Below are 23,879 nucleotides of genomic sequence, written 5' to 3' on the forward strand. Positions count from 1 at the left end.
GAAAGATTGACAAGAAGTTAATTACTGAAAAGAATAGATGTAGGCAGTAATAAACAGAAAAACAATGGAAACATATTAAACTTTGCATATAGCATGCTGTAGAAAGAATAATAGATCACTGCGAACAGAAAACGGGTAAGAAAAACGCATTACAAGAGAAAGAAATAACTGTATGTTTTATAATCATCTGTATTTTTATATTGTGTATTAACATATATTTCAGTTTAGTACAAATAGGACACATAAAAACATTAATTCTGAGAATTTTAAAATCATAAAAATATAGGTTTTTTTTTGCTTAACTTAGTGTACTAAACAAAAATTAAAATATTGATCAAAATTGTTATTTAGAGCAATATTTCAGTTTGTATTTAGTATATTCAAACAAGCCCAAGTAACAGTCAAAGATAAATATTATTTATTTAGTCATATTCAAGTCAAAGAGTGCTTTTCCGTAGTCAACGTAAGTTGATTACAGTCAATGTTACCTTATCTGCAAAACGAATGCATTTTCTAATTAGATTCCGTAGTCAAATAAGTATATTAGTGATGTGGCGTAATCAAAATTGTATATCAACAAAATTAGTTAATTTCTAATTTTTGCCAGAATCAGAATCGGTTTTGTTATACAGAAATGTTACGTGTTAGGAACGTTTTATTGTCGTTTTCGTGTTCAGGGAGGTTAGTTAAAATGTCCTACATTCGTCTATGTGGCAGAGAAAAAGTTAAATTTTTTTGGCTAGTAATTATCAATTTATCTTCTTTCATATTTGTTTGTCTTATAGAGTATTTTCGTAATGTATCACCTCCCTCTCCTTCCTTCCTACATTAAAATTCCCCATTACACGCAAAAAAGAAAGGTTACTAGTAAACCAAAAAAAGGTAGATAGTAACCGTTAGTTTGTCAATATATGGACAACAAAGTCGTATGTCCCAGCAACCAAGCGAAAAAGTTAACGAGAGAAGGTGATCGCAACCAGGCGTTAAAGGTTAATATTGCTAGGTTAGAGTTAAATAACTCACAGGGGTACTCTAACCGATCACGTATTGTGTTTTTCAGATGTAAAGCATCACGGGCAGTAGCCAATGCTGTGCGATATTCCGCGCGGTGTTGCCGGATTTCGGACTCCCCTTTCCCTTCTCGCTCTTCCTCTAGTTGAGATTATTACACATACATTGGCAACATTATTCACAATGTAAATATACTATTCCAGCAAACTCAAAGATTTTGGCTGTGTATCCTAGAAGTATATATAGCAACTGAATAACCTACCTATTAACTTATTCCAGTGGAACTGCTAAACGTTCGTTTTCAACACTACTTTCACTATCGTCTATGTCAATTAATATTTCGCCATTGTCTGAATCTGACTCTTGTAAATTTTTTATTATGAGTTCCAAAAATTGTAAACACAAAAAATAATTCTTCGAGCTTCACTTCGTAGCACTTTTTTTTTTTTTTTTAAGAAAATTCCGCACTTGTACTCGGTTTCCTTAAAGACATTGTCAACTATAATTTTGGAGAACAAATGAACTACCACGAAAGAAAGCAACCTAGACACTGATGAATTCTGTTTATGCTAGAAGAAGAGAAGTTGCGTTCCTACACACACAATCAGCTCCTTTGCTTCCATGTAATAACATACTCTTATACTTGATGTAGGTCTCACAACAACAATCCATCTGATTCGTAAGCAACACGATATGGTCGAGTTTGTTTTGGGTTACAATAATTTATGACACCACTCAGACGCCTGGTGCTTTTGCGTCCCTGCTAGAGGAGTAAAGAAGGAGTACGTAATTGGCCACACATACGTAAGGTATTGAAACGAAGAAAAAAAAATCATACTGCGTTTCTTCTGTCGAATAAGGAAGAATCTTGCATGAAGGCAATTTCAAAACAATATTACGAATGTCCCATACCTTCTGTTCTTCCACATGAGCTCCCGCCGGGAATGGAATATATATATATATATATATATATATATATATATATATATATATACGTATATATGAATCAAATTGCAGAGGCTTATTATTTAATTCGATCGCTTACTATTCTCAAGGGTGTAGAAACGGGGGAAAAGAGGGCCTTGACTTTCCAAACTATTTCCAGCCCCGAAATGAGGTTCATCTAGTATATGTTTAGTAAACTTATTTAATAATTAATGCAAATTAGGAACGTTTATAATAAAATAAGATTTTTAAAAAAAGAAAAAAGAAAACATCATCAATACAGTTTCTGTACCTAATTACAAGGACGCTGATTTCTCTGTAAATTGGGGGGGGGGTGCATTCAGATGCAGAAAGCATATATGATGATTTTAAGACAAATTGCATTCAAATTATGCCTAATATTGCACATTTGCAAATAAATTGAGGGGCCCTGGCTCCCTCAGTCCCCCCAGGATCTCTCACTACTATATTATTGCATAATAATATCTGAGTTGATATTTTTTCGAGTTTTTTTCCTTTTAGTATTTTAACGTACATAAACACAAAGTCGGATAAACAGACTGCTAGAAACAGCATTTGTTTTCTTATGAATAGCTTATTGATTTATCTCTTACAATCCGCTTTTCAACTTCAGTACTGTTAAGATCCGTCTTTTGTTAAGGTAGCATCGAGGAAACATAATATGTGTATAGTATACATGGTGAGTTAAAATGCTTTCATATTCTGAAAGAGGTCATTTGTTCTGTTTTTAATGTGTGAAAAGCTTTCCTCCCCCTGAAAGTAATGTTCCCCTAGAACAACCTGTTGGTTACACCCCTGATTATCCTTTAATAAAAGTTGAGTTCCATTTCCAAATCGAAGAAAAATCCACTGGAAATTAGACGGGACTCAACGCTCGTTTTACTAATTGTTTTATATGGAAACCTTTCAAAGCGTGTATCATGACAACCAGTTATCATAAAAAGATGTAGTTTTCACGTATGTGTTCGTAATTCTTTTCTCTACTTCGTAAAGTGAGCAGTTAATGTGCTAATACAATATTTCTAATAAGCGCCTCTGCTATTGTCAAGATTCGCAGTAGCGCGAGAAGTCAGCGTGCAGAACTGCTTGTCGCGAATTGTCAACACCGCTCAAAGCCAATTGGACGCCGCGTAAACCCAACTCAAGGCCATGCCGCTTCTCATCTGAAATCTGTTGTAGTTACCACTACCAATCATAACCTGTAAGCGGTAACCTAGATAGCATGTTAGAACAACCGACTGCTCGGTTAACGAAACAGGATGCATCAACTTTCTAATTGCATATTTTGATTAATATAACATATCTTTAACTAGTTACAATAATTTGTATTTTTCCAATCACATCTCTGGTGATGTGATAACATCAAAAAATGCAATATTAAAATAGAAAACAACTACCTAAGTTTGTGGTTCAGTTGTAGTTACGTGATACCCTTGTAAGCAACCCGTCTCCGAAGTACGTAACAACTAACAGTGAGAATTTGTTAGTTGTTTCTCTTTCCTATACGCAAAGCTGTAAAAGTTTTTCGGTAGTTGTACCGTAAAGCAACGTACAACGTATTATGTTTCCTGTAATCATCACGAAATTATTGTTACGAATGTATGAATTATTTGACGGCAGTTGCATGGTTAATAGTGCTACCTTATTATTGTACTAGATGTTTCTCAAATATTGTTTTCATTTAAATGTCAGAAAATGCATAACCCTTCGTAAAATAAACTTTCCTTCACATTTCTCTATTAATTCATGTAGAATGCATATTTTAATAACTGTTTTCCTATTCCTGCGGGTGTATTCACAATTGTGAAAACTTTTCGTTCTTAAAATTGCAAATGGCGACGTTGCTGTTTGTGCTTCTAGTAATGCAGTGTTATCAGTAAACAAGTTCTGGAGGGTTAAATTTACCTTGTGTGAAAATCGATTGATAACAACAGAGTATTTTAAATTAAATTAACCTTCTTGAATTCGTTACCTCCTTCTAACCTACTTTATAGGTTAATAACAACCAAACACTGGATTGTTTCTACGCATTTTTCAGTAACCTTTTTCGGTTGATTACCGGTGACCTCGTAAAATTAACCTTTTCTTGTCTCAGAAGGGTTGTTGCAAATTATTAACTGGTTCTAGCAGCCAAATTGTCCATTAACCTCCAGTAGGTTACCACTTATTTTTCTTAGTGTATTATTATGTGTGTTTTATTTTCGTTCTGCTATGACTTCTACCTTTCTTCGTAATGGTTTTCTACTTTTTTCTTTGTGTGCCCAGTGGTCGGGATATATCAACATAAGACCCTTCTTCTTTCTCTTAAATCGGATTATCAAAAGCATCTACAAATTCATTTTGTTACTGTTCTTTCAGTCACTTATCCAGAATTAATCCCGCTCATTATGGCTCTTTTCATTACCTGAGTAAAATATTCTATATTCTTCGCTTTAGGATTTCTTGCTTATCTACTTATCTAACTTCATATATTACCACTAAATACAAATAATTCCCTTTCATCTTCTCTATCAAATTTTATAATTTTCCTTCATGTAACATAATACGTGTGTTGTACTGTATGTTTCTATTTTCAATTTTATCAACCCTTATTTGTAGTTTTCTTGTCACTTACTGCTTCCCTGTTGTAATCTCCACCTGCCCTATCTTCCAAGACATCTACCACCTCAAGATATTCGGATGGAAGATATTTTACCTTGCGAAAGGTAATTAAGGAAATATTTTTCGCTTTCCACTTTTGACAAACTGGGGGAAAAGAGTAGTTGTTTCTCCTGTGCGTCATTCGTGCCTAATTTGATATGGTTTATCCTCAGTTGAAATATTCTATTTGTGACTTAGCTGTAAATTACACTGTAGCACGGGAAACACTGAAATACCAACATTGGAATACCAACATTGACTAATTCACAAACCTATATATTATAGAAGACATCAACTAATTGCACTTGCATCATCTAGCGACAATACCCTTTCGTCAGTAGTAGTAACTCCTGGAATTTATAGCCACTATGAGGATTTGTTTTAATACCTTTAACATTTTCAACATGATTATACACTAAATGAAGATTATATCATCATATGAGCTAACTCTTGATAGTGTGATATTTACCTAGTATAGCTGCCAACACTTGCATTGATTTTCTTCCCTGAGGTCTAGTCTCCGGCTGACGACAATTCTCAGCAAATTCCAAAGAATTAAAATGATGGTCATCCATATTTGATGAAGTCACAATATATCCTGTAACTAATAAAAGAATACAGTAAATTCTACAATATCGTTAGAATTTAACGAAAAAAAAGTTGTACAAAAGTGAGATACAATATGTACCAATCGACTGAACTTATGCTAAACAAGATGGTATGGGTGAGTTTAGAAGATCATGTCTAGTTTTCGAGGAGATCAAGAAAAACTAATTTAAGTAATGGCATTACTTCTAAATTATTTAACATATTCGGAACAGAACTCTTTCATCTTAATGAGGATCCTTTGAGAAAATAAGTTAAAGCTAAAAAATACATAAATAAATACCATCCTTTGTAGTCAAGCTGCAATTTAAAATCCCTATCAATCAACTTGGGTTTCGATGCTGTACAGGCCCGTAGCCAGCCCAAAAATTTAGGGGGGGGCGGTAGAAGTTAGGGGGCCCGACCCAATCATATTATACTTCATCACCATATTATAGTTCATTTGCAAGCCTACCGTGAAACTTTTAGGGGCCAGCCAAATTTTAGGGGGGGCCCGGCCCCCTAGCCCCCCGTGGATACGGGCCTGATGCTGTAAGAAGTCAGAAGACATAATATTAGAAAAAAACATTAATCGAGGTGTGAAAGCGAATATCTATGTAATTAAGTCATTATATTCAGTTCTTGTAAACGTGACATTTCTAATCTTAGCTCTCAGTCTATAACTTCCTTCCGTATCCTTTGAGTTTTAAATTTTATGTATATTCTATTCTGTATGCTGGGCAGTTTGAATCATTCACTACATTCCCTACAGCATGTTTACGAATAGTTGTGTAGAAAGTATGCATGCGCATACGAAAAAAAAAAAAAATGGAGGTATGCATACGTATACCATCTTTTGGAACCCTAGTTACTTTCTTCAAACGTGACGTAGACAATTTATATATTTTGTACCTATATAAAATGCAAAATTTGTTACTTGTGCAGAAAAATAAAAAAAGTGTTAAACAAGAATTAAAGTTCTGTCGATGTTAACGGTATGATGAAAATATGGTATTCTAAATAAGAAGTTAAATATGTTTCTCCTAACTGCATGTGGAACGTCTAAACGCAATGAAACATGTCTTGGTTAGCAGTTCTTGGTTCACTAGGAGAGGTTTTGCTGACGTAAGTGATGAATTTACGGAGTAAAGTACCATCTGATTTTACACTATTCGATAGACATGAACAAAATATAGAAATGATCAATTTAACAGATTTCACTGTATACTGACAATCTGGATGTTAAAAGTAGTACAGTGAAACCTGTCTTCAGCGGAATCGACCGGGACTCGCAAAAATTTCCGTTAAAGACAGGTTTCCGCTTAATGGAGATAGACCTTTCCGTTAAAAAAATGTATATATACTTATAACGGACATAATGAGAAAATATATTGATGTACGCAACTTGTTCAATTACAGTACTTTTTCCTTCTACGGATTAATACCCCAAAAAACTTAAAATAAACACAAAATATGCTGTGCACATTTCCTTTATTTTTCCCAATAGTCAAGCAGGATTTTTTGCATACATTGCTACTACTTGGCTGCGGTATACTTCAGAACACAGAAAAGCTTTCTCTGGAATTTTGAAAGTCCTCTGAACTCTTTCCTCCTTGTTTTCACGACACGTGATGGAGATATATAACTTCTGCTTTACCTCAATTCCTTTTTTCCAGAACTTTTTTTTGTCAGTTTTCTTCTCATTTTTGTTGGCTGTCGCTAGTTGCTACACAAGCGGAACAAAAGTACGCCTACAAAGAAAACTGACAGCTGACATGCTACGTAGGACTAGCGAAAAATTGTGGGAGCTGAATATGAGTAGTGATTGGCGAAGGTCAACACTGCCCATAAAGATTTAACAAAAGAACGAAGTATTTATCGCAGACAGTATATGTTTACTCTCTCACAGGATGTTTAAAAATTTTCTAAACGATGTAGTCTGAAACTCAGAATTTTCCGTTAAAGGTTTATTTTGCTTTCCGTTGTCCGCATAACACAGTTTCCGCTTAATGAAGGGACTTTTACATGTCTTTTACTCCAAAATCCATGGGACCATGAAATATTTCCCTTTAAGACAGTTTTCCGTTTAATAAAGGGTCCGTTGAAGGCAGGTTTTACTGTATACTGTTGATATTAAGAGCAACTGCAATCAGAGGTAGTCCAGGGATCTCGAAATCTTTCAGTTTTATGTCCCACGTTTATGCCGGCTAGGCTAAAGGAGACGGTGATGATCAGAAATAAATGAAATGGTGGAATGGATAAATTGCGGAGAAACAGGAGAACCTCGAGAAAACCCACGCAAAAGGTGTTTGTCCACCACAAAGTTCACTTGGCGCGGGATGGGATCGAATCAGGGACCCCATGCACCAGAGGTGAACACTCTACCACTGAGCCATAGCGGCCCCAGTTCAGGGACCTTGAGTCTTGCTTAAACTTTTAATTGTACGTTGTTTAATGGGTATTTATTTATTTATTTTAAGATTAAGGTAAATGTTAGATAAGATTGCTTTATGAGAGGTGGTAAAAAATCGGAACATTTTTTAAAATCTGTTACTTACAGAAGCATACCTTGCTTTTCAGTGTCGATATGTTAGGTTTAGTGACAATTACAATGTTGCCTACAAGCACTAGCGTGCGCAGGACATTGGGAATGTGGGTGCCAGATCTAAAGTACCACCATATGGAATGTCGTCCTCCCCCCCCCTTTCCCCTAAAAAAAACATAGCTTCATTGCACCCGACGCTGCGTCGGCGACGCACAGCACACATGCAGACGGGAAATAATTTACACTTAATCTCTTCTTAGTTTGTGATAATTGTACATAAAAAAGTTTGTCTAATGTGGGTGCCAAGGCACCCATGGCATCCACGTTGCGCACGCCTATGCCTACGAGACGAGACGAGAAATTATCTTTTCTCATCTGATCTCGTAAATTTTGTAGAAGTATTGTCTCGTCTCGATTCTGGAAGAAAATTCTTCCTCGACTTGTTTCGAATTTTGAAAAAAAAACCGAAATTTCTCCTCGTCTTGAAATTTCTCTCGTCCCGTTTAGTAAATTTACAGAAAAAGTTATACCCTGATTTTTCCTTAATTTCGTCTATTATCTAGCTTTATTGACCACTAATTATCAATGACCAACAGTGCTTACTTTCTTTTACCTTCCTGATATGTTTTGAAGACTTTCTCTGTTCAGCTTCGTGATTGATGCTTTGAATAGGTCTTCTATCTCTACTATTGGAGTGAGTCACCATTATATTGCTGAGTTCATGAGTGTTGCAAAATGGGGTGGAAAAGTCGTGAAAAAGTCGTCGCAGAAGAGGAATAACGAATTCCAACTCGTTCGTACAATGTAAGTTGCGTTTTAACGGCCAAGTTTTTTTTAATTTTTTTTTTAGTAGTAGGGTTTGGGTACAAAACCTCGCGGCCAGAACCTCGCGGCGACAACCTCGCGGACCAAAACCTCGCCTGGCCAATACCTCGCCTCCCAAAACCTCGCGGCCCAAAATCTCGCCAGACCGAAACCTCGCATGGCCAAAACCTCGCCTCCCAAAACCTTGCGGGACAAAATCTCGCCGGGCCAAAACCCCGCCTGGTCAAAACCTCGCCGCCCAAAAGGTCGCGGGCCAAAATCTCGCGGGGCCAAAACCTCGCGCCCCAAAATATCGCCATACCCAAAATCTCGCCTCACCAACATGTAAATGTTCCAACAGATGATAAGGATGACGGTATAAAAGACGCTGTTTCAGAAGAAGTATCACGGGTATTTGACCAAGTCCTGCGATACCATATGAAAATTCTATTTCTGTATTAGAGGATTTCAATGTGAAGGTAGGGCGACTGGATGTTTTTAAACTGGTTATAGGGAATGAAAGTCTGCATAAGGAAAGTAATGACAACTAACGAGGTTAGTTTCGTGAACTTTGGAACATCCAAAAACTTAAAATTTTAACAAAAATCTAATAATATTTATGAAAGTATGAAATAATATATGAGTTTTTACGACGTCCCTTGATTATGTCCTATAGGTTAAAGGAGACGTAGATGACCAGGATGAAGGAAATGATCTAATAAAGAAAGTGGGAGGAAACAGGAATAACCCGAGAAAGACCACGCACACGATGCTTTGTATCTTCTTCTTCTTCTTCTTCTTCTTCTTCTTATTATTATTATTATTATTATTATTATTATTATTATTATTATTATTATTATTATTATTATTATTATTATTTGTAATGTGGAATTGCATATTAGGAAACACATTGGGTAAATTTTAAAGAAAAGTTTCATTCGCGGCGAGGTTTTGGCCACGCGAGGTTTTGGCCCGGCGAGATTTTGTCCCGCGAGGTTTTGGGCGACGAGGTTTTGGCCACGCGAGGTTTTGGCCCGGCGAGATTTTGTCCCGCGAGGTTTTGGCCGGCGAGATTTTGGGCGGCGATGTTTTGGCCGCGAGATTTTGTCCGTATACCACTCCAATACAGAAGTTCATAGCGTTAACGAACATGTCTATAGCTATATATCCTTCTCTCTTGTTTATGATAAGAGATTGAAGGAGTTTGGTGGAATTTCTGATACTGTATAAATATGAATACCTTTTGTGTATGGATTTTTAGAACTTTCTGCTTTTCCGCTCTGTAAACCTTGTTGTAAAATAGCCTCTTCATCTTTTTTCACATTATTTCTTTCATATTCTGCTATTGCTACTATGCATCAGCAAAGTGAATTTGATAAACAACACCATTGTTTACCAGAAATTTGAAATGCCTCAGCTCTTTGATAAAGAAACAAATCTCTCTAGAATGTCCACTTCGCACATTGTGTGGTGGACGCATAGCATACATAATTCTAAAAGTAGATTTCTTATAATTGATTTTAACCGTGTCTTCACGTAGCACATTGTACTAAATGTTCTTCCGATCATTCACGATAGCCGGTAGTCACGGCAATCTTCTCGCTAGTAGTTAAAGAAGAATACACTCTCAGTTGTATGGAATCACATATTCGAACGTTATCAGAATGAGAAAGCACTGTTTGGACAGATCAATCCATACCCTAACTATAGTTTTCAGGTTACGAGTATAAAGATGGAAAGACATAGTGGCTTTTTAAAATGTATTTATCGGAGAATGACAATTTGAAACATTTAGGGATAACATATTTTCTGATACTGTTGCCATGAAGTGCAGCAACATCACATTGATAAAACTGCGATCATACCTTTACTTAATCTGTAGTATATATACAGAGATTCTGCAGATTTTTTTCTTGATATTGTTCCTAATTTTTAAAATCAATTACCATAGTTCAATACTTAAACAAAAAGTCTGCACTGGACGTTGGATCTATTTTTATGCGGTATATTACACTTTTATTTACAGTTGCTCGTGCGAAGTGACGTACGCACTGTGGCAGCACCCAGCATTAATTTAACGTGGTAAGCTATATTTGAATTATGTTCTGCAAGGTTTCCAGAGCATTACATACTGTATGTCAACGACATTCTCAACAATCTGATGCTCTTACAGGGGTGTAGCTAATGGGGGGCCATCGGGGCCAGGCCTCTCCCAAATGGTTTCCTGGCCCCCCCAAATAACCAGCTTTTAAAACATCATAGTAAAATTATCTCGCTTCATTCATGTAAAAGTACGTAACGAAGTTTATTGACAATTAATAACTTATGGTAAAATAGTATGGAAAAATATTGTTTTTCCATACCGATCGAAAAATAGTATAGTATCTCTTCCTTATACCGATCGAAAAATAGGATACTTTTTTGTGACAGCAGATTACACAATTTACTGCGATTTATATTTGACAGTTTGAAGACAAACGTTTTAGGTACTACAAATACAGCCATAAAACAAAGGTACTAAACTGATTTGTAAGTACAGTATATTTTTATATGCTTTAACAAGTGTTTTAAAAGACATAGAGGATGGAAAATTTGGTAAGAAACAATGCTTTTGTTCAATTTGGATTTCATTCGGTCTCTCTTTATTTCTCCTCAGTGTAATAAAGAATTATGTTTTTTAGCCACGAATAATAAATAAATATTTTTGTCAGGAAACCGTAAAGAAATTAACTGAAATTTCAGAGAAAATCAATCTTGTGTAGATAGTTTCTGTATACAAGGTCTTAAATTTAAATATAAAGGTAACCAAGAAAAGTTTTGTTGCTTTTTCACCCACCACCTTCCAACATCGATATGTCACCTAACCTGGAAGATCAAAAATAGTCCCCATCAGCATCGACGACCTTCTGAAAATGTTCTGAAAGGCCACAGAATTCATCGCGGTAGAACTTGGTGGGCCGTGAAACGAAGAAAGTATCAGGTGCATTTTGGAGATTTGAACTGGCGTCCTCTAAGGTGATTGTCCAGAGAATGGAACAGGTGATAATCGGACAGTGCAATACCCGGGAAATATAGTGGTTGCAATATTGTTTCCCATCCAAGGCGGAAAATGGTGTCCTGAGCCATCCTAGCCACGTGGGACTTAGCGTTGTCGCGTAAACGAGGACCCATTTGCAATTCAAAAGTGATGGCTCTGGAATTTTGAGTTTTTGTTGAGCACAGCTCAATTGCTGACACTACACAGTTACATTGATACTCTGACCAGCTGGTAGTAGTTCCCGATGCACGATGTACCAAACACACAGGACCTTCTTCTGGTACAGTGCTGGTTTCGGCTGTTTTGAAATCGGTTCATGGGATGCTAACCAATGATGACGGCCCCATGGAGCTTCGTATAGGACACACTTTTTATCACATGTCAACGCCCTGTCCAGAAATGGCTCCGAAACAGTAAATAAACACAGGCGACTGCCGCGTTGCCTTCTGGCCCGGAGTCAAAATATGTGAGACCCATCGACCCAACTTGTAGTGCTTCACAAGTTGATGGATCTGCAGCCGAATGGTTTCTCCACACACTGAATTGTAGTCCCAGTTCCTCTTTGTACATGTGTTGGTCTTCTGGCACGTGGTGTTTTCGGGTGTTTCGTCATCGTCCTTAAACTTGTTAAACCATCGCTGCAATGTCCGCGTCGTCACGACACCCTCACCAAAGGCCTGACATACCTTCTGTCCCGCTACAGCGGCGTTTGACCTCCATTTGAACTCGTTCAGCATACATGTTCTTATGACGCTCTGTGGATGTCCCATGTTCCCTCTGTCTTTACGCAAGTTCACGGTGTGTCTGAATTGCCACAACCAGGTAGTATGTTGGATATACCCACACCAACAACTGACGTTCGCCTTATCTCCACTCGCATTCAACTCGCGGTGTGAGGTTCAATTGAACACAGACCTCCACGAAAAGGGACAGAACTTTCTTGGTTACCTTTATAGTTATGCACAAAAGTATAGCGTTTGGTTCCGGGCAGTAGTTCTTGATTAAGCATAATAAAAAATATCTTGAATATAATTTATGGATAAAATAATAATAATAATAATAATAATAATAATAATAATAATAATAATAATAATAATAATAATAATAATAATAATAATAATAATAATAATAATAAGCTAAAATAGGGTTTTTAGTTTTCCAGATGGAAACCAAAATTTTCCTTTCTTTCAGGCCTCAAAAACACTAGCAGGAACACATTTTTTTTTTTGGCTTTGTACATTGTAGCTGGCCCCCCCTCAAACACGACGGGCCCCCCTACACAAACCTGCTGGCTACCCCCCTGTGCTCTTAGAAGAAAATAAATTCACTGTTATAACGTCGAATTATAATAATATTTTGTGTAATTGTACAACAATATCCATAATAATAAACTTTCAAATGTTAATGAGACTCTTTGTTTTACAGGAAAAAGAGGGAAACACAGCCCCTCTTGCCTTTCGGTATCACGCTTATGATGAAGAATGTTAGGGCTATGTCTTTGTTGTAAAAAAAAAAAAATGAAATCTTTTAAGTTTTACGCCCCATGGTTATGCTGGCTAGGCTAAAGGAGACGTTGATGATTTGATGAGAAATAGGCGAAATGGTGGAATGAAAAAAGTTAGAGGAAACGGAAAACCTCGAGAAAACCCACGCACACGATGTTTGACCACCACAAAGTTTACTTGACGCGAACTGGGATCGAACCAGGGACACCACGCCCCAGAGGTGAATGTTCTACCACTGAGCCACCGCGTCCCTTGTCGTTGTTGTAATCATTTCCAGGAGTGCTTCTGAGAGATGCGGATGTTCAAGTTCTGTTTTCTTTTTAACATGACTGTACATCATATGCATCTATTTGAATATATTCAGTATTTTCTCTTTAGGCCTATCTAAACTTTGTCTACTAATCTTATATTGTTGCAAAGAAACTACATGCTTTAATACAGTACAATGGTTACATTATGTTATTCCCATATATATTGGTGAAAGTTCGTCTGTGAAGTTTAAATCTGCAAAGTGTGCTATTTCAAAATGGATGTCATTAACATAGCATAGCAGAGACATAATTGAGTGTTAAGCAACTTTCACATGTTTTTAATACTATGTATAGTTGATATTTCCATTACCCGCTCCCAGCAAAACAAATTAAAGTTTGTGAGTACGTATTTAAAGGTTATTATAGCTTTGACTGGCTTAAGTTCTCACTAAAATTGATGAATAAACAGTACAGAAATGGTATAAATCAGTGGTGGCTCTTGAGGGAAGCCTCGTCTGTAAAAATAAAAAAGAACTTATTTAATGTAATAATTCTTGTAGACGGCTTTCTGAAGCTGTATGAAGCATCCTTTTTTTTTCGCTTGTAGCAATAAAACTTAAATTTTTACGGACGTGAATTCCTTCAAGAGCCGCCACTAATTCAGACTAATGTATTTTAGTAATATACCATTAAAAAAGCAATATTCGTAAACGTTGAAAAGTACCAGAGATCCCTGACCTTCATAGCTAGTGTATGGCTTTCGAGGTATTTGAATGTTCACTGTGTCCCTATTATGCGTATAGTGTCCTGGATAGAATCCTCAATAACGGTTCGGATTTCGTTTGAACAATAAGTTCCGTTTCTATTCCTAACTTCGATGTTGTTATATACTGTCCTCGCGCCACGGGAAAACCTCTGACGTAGTTGTATCATTTGTGTCCACATGGAAATGTAATGACTCGACACCAAGCAGCATATTGCTAATTCATAGAAAAAGAAAATTAATTCGAAGTATATTAGTATATTTTCTTTATTGTTGCATTGCATTGATTTCTCTATTTTTTCTATCTGAACATTTACCTGGGAACATTGCGAATGATTCAGAAACCAACACTCCTTTGACATACGAGAGTTTCAAGACACTGGCAATGGTCATTAAATGCACTGTTTGTCTTTTATAATGAACAAATGAGTTTCATTTAAGATATTGAAATAACGATAGCCTTTCGAATTATAGGAGTTCACTATTCTAACATAGAAGTATGACAGATTTATCAGTTTCATCTTCAGTTTCAATAGATTGATAAGGAATAATTAGAGTAGAATAGATTTTGGGTTTAGCATTCCTTTCTAGGGATGCGCTCGAGTCGAGACATGTCTCGAAACTCGACTCGAATTCGAGTCGAGATTCGAGTCGAGACACACTTTGTAAAATTCGAGACGAGTCGAGACAAACGTATTTCTCGACTCGAATTTTCGAGTCGAGACACGAGTCGAGTCGAGACGGCTCTTAAAAATCTCGACTCGACTCGAATGTCTCGAAAATCTTTCTATAATTTTTAATATTATTTTGAAGAAAGTATTCACTCAGAAACAGCCTTGAAACCAATTCCAGCTTTTATTCCTTCAGAAAGGTACAGAACTCATAAAATTAATAGTTAATCTTTAAAGATCAAGATTTAATTTTCAGCTCAATTCAGTTAATTAGAACTAATAGTTAATGTCGTTGTATTTGGTTGTACTGCAAATATAATGATAATAATAATAATAATTGATTATCTAGTTTGTATAAAACTATTATCCGTAGTCTAAATCTAGTTTGTATAAAACTATTGCGATAAAGTGAACTTCATAAATTCTCTGAATGAGCAGTTGGTAGTCTATAGTAATTTAGCATAGTTATAATTATTGTGTTTTCGTTCCCATTAACGCAATAGGGATACGTAACTTCTGGATTATTCGCTTGCCCAACTATTCTGAGGCTTTAATATGTTGCAGCATATCACGAGCTACGGATAATATATAATGTAACATTTGTTGTACATCACATATTATGATACGAGACTATTTTACATAGTATATCTTATCTAATATAAATAAATTAAAGAGTTTGTTTGTGTGTTTGTCTATCTGTCTGTGCGACCTGGGGACCAGACGAGTGGACTGAGATTTCACAAAATTTGGTCACGGGCATAGGCGCCGACTTTGGGGGGGCAGGGCACTTTTGGCCCCCCCAATATTTAAAGGTGGGGTCCTCGCCCCCCTAATATAATCCAGTTGAGGAAGAATTACCAAAGAGGAGCAAGAATTTCTGTCGTAAATTACGTTATGCCTTTAATTCAATATTAGGAACAGCCTTCTTATTCGATAAAAAGCACCGTTTTCAAATCGGCGTTTAACCTTTTTAGGATTTCCACTTTTTGAAGTAAATTTTAGACTTTCACTCAAACAGCTACTGCTTCATTACTATTTATCGTAGGATCGTGGTTCATACCTCGTTTTTCTCAGGACAGATCATACTTTCCAACGGTAGCACTCTCTTGTCCGTATTGTACACCAGAAATAAGCAAATTGAAAAAAAAGAAATATGAGATTTTTCGAAAAAAATCGAAATTTTTGTGCCCTTCTGGCCCGGGCCTGGGTTCACGTAGGGATCTGAATCTTTTAAAAAAAAATCTTGTTATATACATAATACGTGCGCAAAATTTCGTTCTTGTATCTTGAAAACTGAGGTCGGGAGAAATTTTTGAAGTCTGAAGGTAACCCATCTTTTCATATATGTATATAAATAGAGGAAGTTCGGGTATTATGGAATAGTCGGATAATATGGAATATGGAATATGAGCTAATAATACCTCATTAGCTCGCTTGTGATGTGTTGCTTCCAAGTGGAGAGGAAAGAAACTACCTCACGTCCCTATGATGCTCAAATCTGACGTGAAAATCTGATTTCTTATTCAGGAATACTTTTGCAGGTAAGTGGTTTACAACCTGTATTTTCCTATTGAAATGTAATAGAACAACAATTCTTTATTTACTATGACGTTGGATATATAGAGTGGTAGTTTGATAAGCGCCATTATCCTATACGCCTTCGAATGCGTTTAACAGCTCTTTCGTTTCCAAGCTGGCGCGAAGTTCAATATGGAATACCCGCAAGAAAAGCATGGTATTCCGTATGGTATTCCGATTACAAAAATATCTATCGATATTGGGCAATTAAACATACATTTATGATGACAACAATGCTAAGTGTATTTTTTATTACAGCAAATTGTCTGATGATATAAGGGGTGAGCTTGGGTCCAGCGTTCATCATGTTTAATGTGAGCACACAATGACTGTGCCGATCCTGAAGCAAAGTATTATATTTATGACTTTTGCAAGTAATCACAATCAGTTATGGCTTGGCATTCAGAATTTTCATATATTGCCACTATATTCATTGTATGTTCAACAGAAAACTTTTTCTTTTCTATATACCATTTGTATTCCATATTACCCGTCTATTTCATATTACCCTCCAAAGTGGTTTCTTTACAAATTATAAATTTTACCCACCCCTGTAACAAAACTTCTTTATCAAGATATACATAAATCAAGCCAAATATGTAAGGCATATACTTGTTTTCCTTTTTGTTTCAATGTGCAATTATTAACTGAGTTACAAGTGAAACAAAAATGGTATTCCATAATACCCGAACTTCCTCTATATATACCTAGGCATAATTTTTTTTAAAAAAAAATGTACTGCGTCATTCCTATTTAGCCTAGAGTCATGGTTCAAACGCCATTTTCTTCAGTATAATAAGCCCTTTCCAACAGTATCACTCACATGTCCGTATCATACACCTAAACCAGATAATTAGGGAAAAACTCGGAAGTACTTTTGCAAATCCAACCAAAACATTTTGCCCCTCTGGCCTAGGCCTGGGTTGACGTAGGGATCTCAATTTGTTCTAAAAATACATTGTTATGTACCTCGGACATGTGCAAAATTCCAATCTTGTATCTTAAACACAGAGGGCAGAAAAAATGTTGAAAGTCTAAATAGGCTCTCTCTTTATACATACACATAATATACTTGTTATAAAAAATTACTGCGTCAATACTCTTCAGGCTAGAGTCATGGCTTATTTTCTTTCGTATAACAAGCCCTTTTCAACGGTGCCACATACATGTACGTATTGTGTTCCTAAACCGGAAAAATCGGGAAAACTGATTTTTTTCTGAAAAAATCAGCTCCTCGGAACATTTGCGGCCCTCGAGCCCGGACTCGGCTTCACGTAGAGATCTCAGAAAAATTTGAGAAATATCCAAAGGTGCATACAATTCCAATCTGATATCGTAAAAACTATAGGCGTGAAAAATTTTTGAAATTTGCCTTAAGAAAAAGTAAAAAGTCACGCCCTTCCGCACCCACTTGGCGCAGCCAAGTTGACCATCTGGTTCCAAAACGCATCTGGGGTGTTCTTTGGTCCATCCTTGACTTGACTAATAAAAAAAAACGACTTAAGTACCTGTTATAGAACCTAAATAAGAGGTCAAAGACCATAGTACGCCATGGTAACAAAAGTTACCAAAAATCCTAAAATAATTAATAGAGCACTGAAGCTTCAACAAACACTATGGTAACACTGATATGAGAAGTGAAGGTCAATGTGGTGCAGTGAAGTTCCCAATATTTGAACTTGAATTTGTTTTAATATGTTTACACAAATTTTACTTAAGGTCATGAATTTAGCAGCGGAGCGGATGCAGCAGACCGAGATCTGGAAAGAAGGGGGCCTTTATCCAGCAGTTGGTAGAAAACGGCTGAATATGATTATATATTTATTCATTGTTTTGGCCCCCCCAATATTTTCTTCAAGTCGGCGCCTATGGTCACGGGTACCTTAGTCCAGGCCCCAGATCAAGACGAAGCGTTTTTTTTTTTTTAAATTTTGAACCAGGGGGGTCTCGGGGGGGACGTTTACTGGGACCGACCTGGGGACCAGACAAGTTGACCGAGAGTTACCAAATTTTGGTCACAGATACCTTGGTCCAGGTTCCAGTCTAAGGCGAAGCGTTTTTGTCAAAATTGGAACCAGGGGGTCTCAGGGAGGCGTTTAGCGAGACATGTAGTAAAAGTAATCCAAATTGATCGACATTAGTGTCAAATCCATAGTTTTCACGGTCGCTGAGATCAATGGATTTCCATCAGCGATGATTTGCAAATTCAGCTACTACTGCATGTGGGCCGGGTGTCAGCGGGTGAGGAATACCGAGACATGTATAAATAGCCCATATTGATTGATACTAGTGTCAAATCCATAGTTTTCGCGGTCACTGAAATGAATGGTGATACTTCCACAGGTGTTGACTTCCAAATACAGTCCCCATGCGAAGAATGGGTATATTAAGCTAGTATTACAATAAATGGACTGCTTGGATAACAAGAACTAGTACAGATAAGTACCATTCACTTCTATGAATAGGTATTTTTTAAAAGGATTTTTGTAAACACTAAGTTATAAAACAATGAACTACATACAGGAGTTATGGTTTTGGTTCCCAACATAAAAGAAATATGGATTGTTCATGAGATATTGAACTTCAACTTTCACTCTGGAAAATTTCAATTTTGGAGTTAGGCCACTTGGCATCAAAGCAGTTCACTGTAAGATAAATACATTCCGCACATTAGTAACATAGTTGTTCAGGGGCCTTCGATTTCCATCCTCTCAAATGAAAGCTGAACGATTGCTTGATACATGCTGACTATATAGGAGAAATAGTGTATTAAGTTTTCGAGCTTTGGTGCGTATCCGTATTTATACTCTGATATAATTTTAAGTTCACACTCAAATCGAGCTAATTGTTTAATGCATTTCGAAAGCTTTTGTTTTTATGCAGCTCATTAAGGAAAATCTATTTCATAATCGTAACATTTATGTACTAAGAAACTATGAACGTAAAGTGGACTCGACCTAGCCCCGTGGCTGCTGTGACTCAGTGGCACAGCTCTCACCCATGGTGTGTGAGGACTCTGATTCTGTGTGTGTGTGTGAACTCCGCGGCTAGTGTATGCGTCTTTGCCGTGGAAGACTCGGGTTCAATTCCCGGCGCGAGCTCATGTAGTTCGGATTCCACGTTAATCAGTAGGTCTACATTTCATATATCCTCGCTACTGAAAGAGACGGTAAAGTCAAAATCAACTCAACAATATATATGTGTGTGTGCTTATGTGAATTTCCTTGTGGCTGTATGGTTAACACATACGCCTTGATCGCGGGAGACTCTGGTTCGATTTACGGTGGAAGCTCATGAAGTTGTTACCGGTATCCCACTTTAAACTGTAGATCCATACCTCATATAACCATAAATATAATATATATGCCTTTGATACACTTATTTTCCGTCTTGGAAGCCATCGAAAATTTCCGGACACAGAGTCCCGTGACCGAAAATGAGAAACATGGGTACAGAGTAAAACAGCCATAGAAATTTAAGCTTTTTAGGCTAACTTAATCCTTACATATAATGCAACTAGCTTGGCCAAGTTATAATGGAGGAAATGCTATCATTGCAACACTCTGATAATAGAAAATGTTCGTCAGGTATTACTATCCCCCCTCTCCTGCAGAATGAAAACCCTGACTAAAACTCAATATATAGGGTTTATATATAAAACTATTTTGTGTAATGTAACAAACAATGGCGGATAGTATTCATGTTTCCTTGCAGAGGTCCTTACGAGGGTTCGCTTCCATCTTCCTCTCCCCAAGAACTAAAATAAATTTAAAAAATTGCTATTACTTGTTAATCTTGTACAAAGGACGCAATTAAAGTCCCAGTGTAACACCCCTTCACATTTAGATTTTTCCCCTGGAAGAAAACCAGTTATTATTGTTTCTTGATTTCTCAGTCTCACCTACATAAACATACGAATAGAATTACAGGATAGGACATGTTTAGAGTGCTTGCACGTGACATCTAACTATATTTCTCATCAAATGTGTCACAGATGAAAATTTCTGTTTGTACTGCCTCTATTTTCTGGTACATATGTTTCATTTATGTTATGTTGCTAAAATTCGTTAGGAAACAAGTACAGACTGCGCCTGTGTGCCTGACAAAACGTAAATGTACTGGATAATTATTTCTTCACTTTCTTCCAGGAAAAAAAAGTAACCCATCTCATGTCGGCTAACAAAAGGAGGTAGCGGACCAAAGATAGCCGTTGTTTACCTAAGGTCGTTACACAGCAGAAGTTTCATTCAGTCAGAGGGAAAAGAAAAAATAATTTAAGGTTTCTACATTTGTTTTGAACTGCAATATACTTCTTTCTTTTATTTTAAGAACCATTTCCTTCTCATTTGTCTGCATCAGAAAAAAATGCAAAAAAAAATCACTAGACTGTGCCTATTTACCCAAAGTACGTACTAGATCACTAGTTCAATAGTAAAATCACTAAATCTAGTACGAAATCATAAATGCGGCATCCCTGGGTTGGAGCGAAAGTAATTGTTGGAGTAAAAACTAGTCCGTATTTCTACTGCGTTCTGTTGTTGAATTCACAGAAATGTTCAAAAAGAAATTCAAGAAGTAAAACACGATCCTACAAAATACTGTTTATTTGCTCACTGGTTTTCGTATTGTGAACTGAAACTCAAGTGCGCAGTCATGTTGAATACTTCTGTCCCTTTCTACTTTACAACTTGAGGTGGGATGAGGGTCAGATCTAGTGATATACCGCTAAAGGAAGTGCTTCAGTAGCGGTATGTATTGTTTATACTACTTACAACGTTACCCCCCACATAAAATATAAATTCACCCTTTCTCCCTTCCCGTTTTCGAATACAATGAACCGACTCTTTTGCTGAAGAAAGATGCTAAAAGAAAATTGAAACATCTGTGTCTAAACTTTCTTTGAAGCGCAGTCTTTCGTATTTGTAAGGTTTTGCGAGTGTTTTCGAGATAGCCAAATCTTTTACCATGGACTCCTGCTGCGAACTGACCGTGAGTAAACACCCGATCACGCTGTGCTCAATTTCTCTCGCACACGTGAAATGGGTTTGTTGTTTCCAAATCAAATAGGAAGTTACCTTGTGCTTTTGCATTTCTGCACGCACACATGTACTATTGTTGTTTTAATGATCAGAAGAAATATCAAAACCATCCGATATATATGATACAAAACAGCTAACAGAGGGAGGCAAAGATAAAAGGAGGCCTATACCAAGTTTTCCGCGTGGTACCATTATGGAGAATAAATATTTGATAAAGTCACGTAGATGCGCTTAAACCTATTCCATCTGCCCTTATAATTTTTCTGGTCTCATCAATTTCTCAGGAGAATACGTACAACATATGTCCAAATTCCATATATACTCTTTCTAAACTAATGAGTAAACTCACTAAGAACACCAACTGATATCAATAAACAGGAAAGAAAACAATACTTTATACTTCTATAATTTGGTACATATCTCTATGAAGCACAGCTTGTTTCTTTTCGAAATAGCTCCTTCGTGTCACAGCTGTGGTTAGTTTTGTTTTGTGTTAGGATGAAAGAGAGAAATGCAACATTTGCTTCGCGGTGAAGTTTTATATATATATATATATATATATATATATATATATATATATATATATATATATATATATATATATATTATTAAGATGAGCGGTGATAAGCGAGGTTTAACAAAGAGTGCCTTTCGGATGCACAATTTAACGGGTAGTTGCAGTCCGTGTTGAGAATCGAACCAAAGCTATGCAAGACATGTTAATATTGAGCTCTTTTGTGGTAAAAGTGAACTTCAGAAACACACAAAAGACTTGAAACATCAAGCTAATGTAAAGCAATTAAAAAATAGCCTACCTATCGCTGCATCTTTTCTGTGGCTAGGAACATGCAGTGTGTAGCAACAAGAATCGTGTTAAGGACTTTGTTTTCGAACATAACATTCCCTTCCACACCATAAAAGACAATATAATGTTTGTTAAAAGAAAGTGCACATAATATTTTTAAATTTTGTTTGTGATCTTATCATGCATCATTATAAATAATGCCTTTCATACTACGAGAATGAGTTCAACTATGCGTCATGGCCCCTCTAAAGCGGGGCCGCGGTGGCTCAGTGGTAGATCGTTCACCTCTGGTGCTTGGGGACCCTGGTTCGATCCCAGCTCACACCAAGTGAACTTTGTGGTGGACAAACACCGTGTGCGTGGGTTTCCTCGGGGTTCTTCCGTTCCTCCCACTTTCTTCATTCCACGATTTCACTAATTTCTCATCATCACCCCTCTCCTTTAGCCTAACCGCCATAACCGTGGGACGTAAAACTCAAAGATTTCACTTCATTTTTTCCCTCGAAAGCGATATCTTTCAAAATTATTTATTGTTAGATATTGTAAATTTACGGTATCTATTTTAGTGGACGGGAAATTTTGCATCTAATCGGATAATTTCATGGCTTCTAACAGGAATTCGCAGTTACGAAATTTGCATCACTGTCTTTTGAAAGGATGCCTAGAAAAAATACTACTAGAAAATAACTGAAAACACAAAATGGATTTGATAGCCAAATTCACGTCATCTTGGTGCGTCATCATTTTTCTTTAAATATTTGTATTTAGTATTAGATTAGAGATTAGTGTCCCTTTCAGCATCAAAACTATATGAGACGTGAACTTACAAATTAACGTGGGTTCAGAACCACAGGAGTTCCCATCGGAAATCGAACCTAGGTCTCCCGCACCAAAGACGCGTACGCTAATCATATGGACAAGGGTGTTCGATATTTAGTAATGTGTACATAAAGTTGTGAAATTGCGCTTGTATAATGGAATGCAATTCCTTCTACTGACATAAACCTTCACAATACTCAGCTTAATAAAGTATCTTTAAAAAGAAAATGTCACTCTTTATGTTTCAGTTCCTGGTTCGACTGAAGGATGGAACAAATTGCAATGAGCGTTTTTGGATCCTACTTTGTGTAGTTGATTCATCATAAACTTGGTATTTGATACGGATATGAACTATTACACTTATTTGGTGTTTATTTCTAAATAATAAGTCCTAATACAATTTCATAAAGTTGTAATTCTTCTTTAGTTTGTATCACTTTACACAATGACAAATCCAAAAGATGTGTTGTATCGGTGCAGTACCAGTTTTTCACGTTTTTCAAAATGTTCCAAAACCCAAAGAATAATCTTTAATTTCTGATATTTTAGTCGTCACAAATTACAATTTTATAATGTAGTCAGTGTTTATAATTACTGGGCAGTTGGGCGTTTAAACTAATGACATCATAATAAAGTCAAAACCATAATTTTGAGTTGAATTGATTCTGAGTTTAACGTCCCGTTCAGCAGCGAGGCTATGTGTGACGTGGACCTACTGATTAACGTGGAATCCGAACCACATGAACTCCCACCGGGAATCAAGCCCAGGTTTCCCACGCCAAAGGCAAGTATGCTAACCGTTAGCCACGAAGGAGCTCCACCATTATTTTAGTGGGCGATAAGAAATATCTCGCCAGTGC

General features: G+C 36.7%; 1 protein-coding gene across 3 annotated transcripts in view; it reads right to left on the bottom strand.

The window, feature by feature from the left end:
- Positions 1–23,879, bottom strand: part of LOC145666775 (trehalose transporter 1-like protein) — a 61,552-nt gene that overhangs the window by 12,344 nt on the left and 25,329 nt on the right. For 2 of the 3 annotated variants that reach the window (XM_081734330.1, XM_081734328.1), the window contains exon 2: positions 5,087–5,215. In XM_081734330.1, the coding sequence (XP_081590456.1) occupies positions 5,087–5,192 (106 nt within the window). In that variant the 5' untranslated portion in view covers positions 5,193–5,215. Of the gene's footprint in view, positions 1–5,086; positions 5,222–23,879 lie in introns of all 3 variants that reach the window. The other variant, XM_081734329.1, reaches the window with a different exon arrangement.

Source organism: Thermobia domestica, chromosome 12, assembly GCF_964235325.1.
Source record: "Thermobia domestica chromosome 12, izTheDome1.hap1.1, whole genome shotgun sequence".
Taxonomy (NCBI): Eukaryota; Metazoa; Arthropoda; class Insecta; order Zygentoma; family Lepismatidae; genus Thermobia; species Thermobia domestica.